This window comes from Cryptotermes secundus, unplaced genomic scaffold, assembly GCF_002891405.2.
Source record: "Cryptotermes secundus unplaced genomic scaffold, Csec_1.0 scaffold10435, whole genome shotgun sequence".
NCBI classification, from domain to species: domain Eukaryota; kingdom Metazoa; phylum Arthropoda; class Insecta; order Blattodea; family Kalotermitidae; genus Cryptotermes; species Cryptotermes secundus.
This window is the reverse complement of record NW_019742210.1, coordinates 4099-7340: the sequence shown is the minus strand read 5'-3', so window position 1 is coordinate 7340 and position 3242 is coordinate 4099. Positions and strand designations below refer to the sequence as shown.

Below are 3242 nucleotides of genomic sequence, written 5' to 3'. Positions count from 1 at the left end.
TTGAACTGAATTATTATTATTATTATTATTATTATTATTACTGTTATTGTTATTATTATTATTATTATTATTGTTGTTGTTGTTGTTATTATTATTACTATTATTATTATTATGATTATTATTTTTAGTTTTGCTAAAAAAAATCCAAATTTGCAAACAATACAGAAAACAAGGGATATACTCCACATCATGAAATAAAAACCCCTACTAAACACGTGGGAATGTTTTACATATACAGTCTCAGAGCAAAAACACTACAAATTAAAAATATGTACACAGACACACATGACCCTTTATTTAGTCTAATCATAAAATACACCCCACATAATAATAAACCAATCACCAATCCACCTTCCCCCACCACAACCAAAACACACAAACAAACTCAGTGCTTTTTGTCCGCAAGCAAAGTATACTGACCGAGCGACCGCCGCTTGTCGGCGAAGTTAGTGCAAACTTTAGTGGATAAAGGGTGTCGCGTGGTCAGTGCAATGAATCTCCACAGCCATCAATTTCGGTTTTCTATACAGGAGCCGCTACTTTTCCATTCGAGTAGCTCCTCAATTATCCTCACAAGGCTGAGCAGACCTCGTTCCAGGTCCACTACTTCTCAGAAAATCTGGAAGCGCCAGGAAACGATCCTGGACCTCTGGTTCTGTAGCCAGAAATTCTGACCATTAGACCACAGGGGTGATCACCCACGACCACCTAAAAAAGTAAAAAAGAAAAAGACTTTACCTACTGTAAACCTCAGTTCATTCTCAATAACGTAACCAGATACATCATCATAACATCAAAAGCAATTAAATCATACTTCTACTAGTAATTATTTTAATTAATAATGTAATATATACACCAAGTATTCATAAATCCAATTTATGTTTACATTAACATCACATGGAACACATTTTTCAGAAGACCAGACACAGCACTATAAACAAACTCCACTACATTAAAAACTTACTGACAAAGAACAGCAAAAAACATGACCAGCGAGCCCACCATAGAACACCAAAAGTGTAAGTACACACACACACATAAAACTACAGAAAAAGCATACAATACATCTATTCCCTTGCAATATTTTCTTAACTTTTTCAGATAAACCACCCGAGCAGACAACACGTGGCCATCAGCACCAACAAGATATACATCTATATAAAAGGACCAAAAATTAAAAAAAATGCCATTTCGTCTACTAAAACACACACTGACACCAACAACATACACTCAGGCAACACCCACACCCCAATAAAGGAAAAAGTGTGAAACATATTACCACCCCCTTACTACACTTCACCCCTAAGAAACCCATACACATAACAAATTAATTTTCAGCAAAATTAAAAATAATTTGAGACAAGTTCTACTAATATTCAACAAGTATTTTAGTATATTTAAATATTTTAATCTTATGAAATACCTTTTTATGTGACAAGGCTATTAGCAATGGATCCACTGCATCAAGCATGATCATGGATACATTTCGTTGTTTCAAAATGCATGATAATGGCCTGATGATAGTCGTAATGGACCGAAACATGTAACGTGAAAATATTTTTATAAATTAAATTGATTTATTAACAACTTTATTCTATCAGTTATTTATTGAAAGTATAAAGCTGTTGTGATCGATGGATATATTTACATATTAAATGTATATTTACTGTAAATATGCTATACCCTGTATATTCTTCCTTTCTTCACTGCAGAGACCAAAATATGTCAGAGCCGATTGTGACAGTAATGCAGCAATGTCAAGAAACGTAACCTGGACAGTCAATTAAGGTATACCACCCGGCTGTGGGAAAATTCTGTATTGTATATAATGAGGTGGTGGAGTCGCTGGTAATAAATGCCCAATATGCAAATGAACAAAAATGTCTCTATAAACGAAATGAATCTGTTACAGCTATACCATTTCAGTTAATTGGCAAGACAGATGGTTCTTTCTCAACAATGTAACTGATATTGTCCTTCCTGCAGGTTAGTGACTTACCTTTCTGTCTGCACAAGAACAGCTGGCAGGAGGAATAACGTACAATATAGTCACAAATGAATCATGTCGTATGTGGAGTACATTTTATTCTAACCTTATCCAACCTCCAGTCCTTCAGAGGATCTTCTTTAGCCATACTTTCACACTGAGACAGTAATCGCCGAAGATTTACTTCCAGTCTTGACTGCCCCATCATGTATGAAACGCGTCTGTCAGCATCTACGATTCCGGTAACGTCCAGTATCCTCTCAGACCACTCAGACGACGCAAACTACACCTCATCCACCGGACACCATCTACATGACGTACGTTCTCAATATTCTCAGTTCTCAAGCTTGTTAAGTATGGTCAAGGACGTCAAGAACAGTCAAGAACTCAGAAACAGTACTTGTAATTGTACCAAAGAAAAGCTGTCTGTGCGTTCTGGTGGTAAAGATTGGTACTCCAGAAACATTCATTCTACCCTTCAGTCTAACATTACATACGAGTCCATTTATCCTTTGACCATCGTCCACAGTGATTCGTGGTTTGCGGATGGGGTGATCACTGGCGTGAGGAATTTAGATTCCTAAGTTTGGAGCGTTTGGACGTTTTGTTTTCCGTTACGTATCGAACCTGTCTGTTTATGTGGACGTGCTACACCCCCAAAGCCAATTTTCTTACTTCCATATTCACTTACTCATGGAGCTGAGCCGTTCTTGATGAGCCGCCAATTCTGCAGCTACTCTAGAATTTCCCAGCATTTTATGGAACCCGAAGGTTCAGTACCGTGTTCACAAGGTTCACAAGAGCCCTCCACTGGTCCCTATCCTGAGCCAGATTTATATCTCTAAGATCCATTTTGATATTGTCCTCCCACCTACACTTTGGTCTTCCCAGTGGTCTCTTTCCTTATGCCTTTCCCACCAATATCCTATATGCATTCCTCTTCTCCCCCCTTCGTGCTACATGCCCTGCCCACCTCATCCTCCTTGACTTGATCATTTTAATTACTCTTGGAGAAGAGTACAATTTATGACGTTCCTCATTATGCAGTTTTCACTACATCTCTCTTCGGTCCAAATATTCTGCCAATTTTATTTTTCTTGGTTATGTTCACATACTATGTGTGTGTGTGTGTGTGTGTGTGTGTGTGTGCGTGCGTGTGCGCGCAGAGTACCAGTGGTTATCACTGAGCAGGGGGTGGAAACTGGAATAGGGGAAAGGGAAACACGGTAACTACTGCCTCTACGAAGAGGGGGTG

General features: G+C 38.2%; 1 protein-coding gene across 1 annotated transcript in view; it reads right to left on the bottom strand.

Annotated features, from left to right (window-relative positions):
- Nucleotides 1-2476, bottom strand: part of LOC111873046 (vesicle transport protein USE1) — a 15315-nt gene extending 12839 nt beyond the window's left edge. Inside the window, exon 1 of the mRNA XM_023867410.2 lies at nt 2094-2476. Coding sequence (XP_023723178.1) covers nt 2094-2195 — 102 coding nt within the window. The 5' untranslated portion in view covers nt 2196-2476. The remainder of the gene's footprint in view (nt 1-2093) is intronic.
- Between the last annotated feature and the right edge of the window lie 766 nt (nt 2477-3242).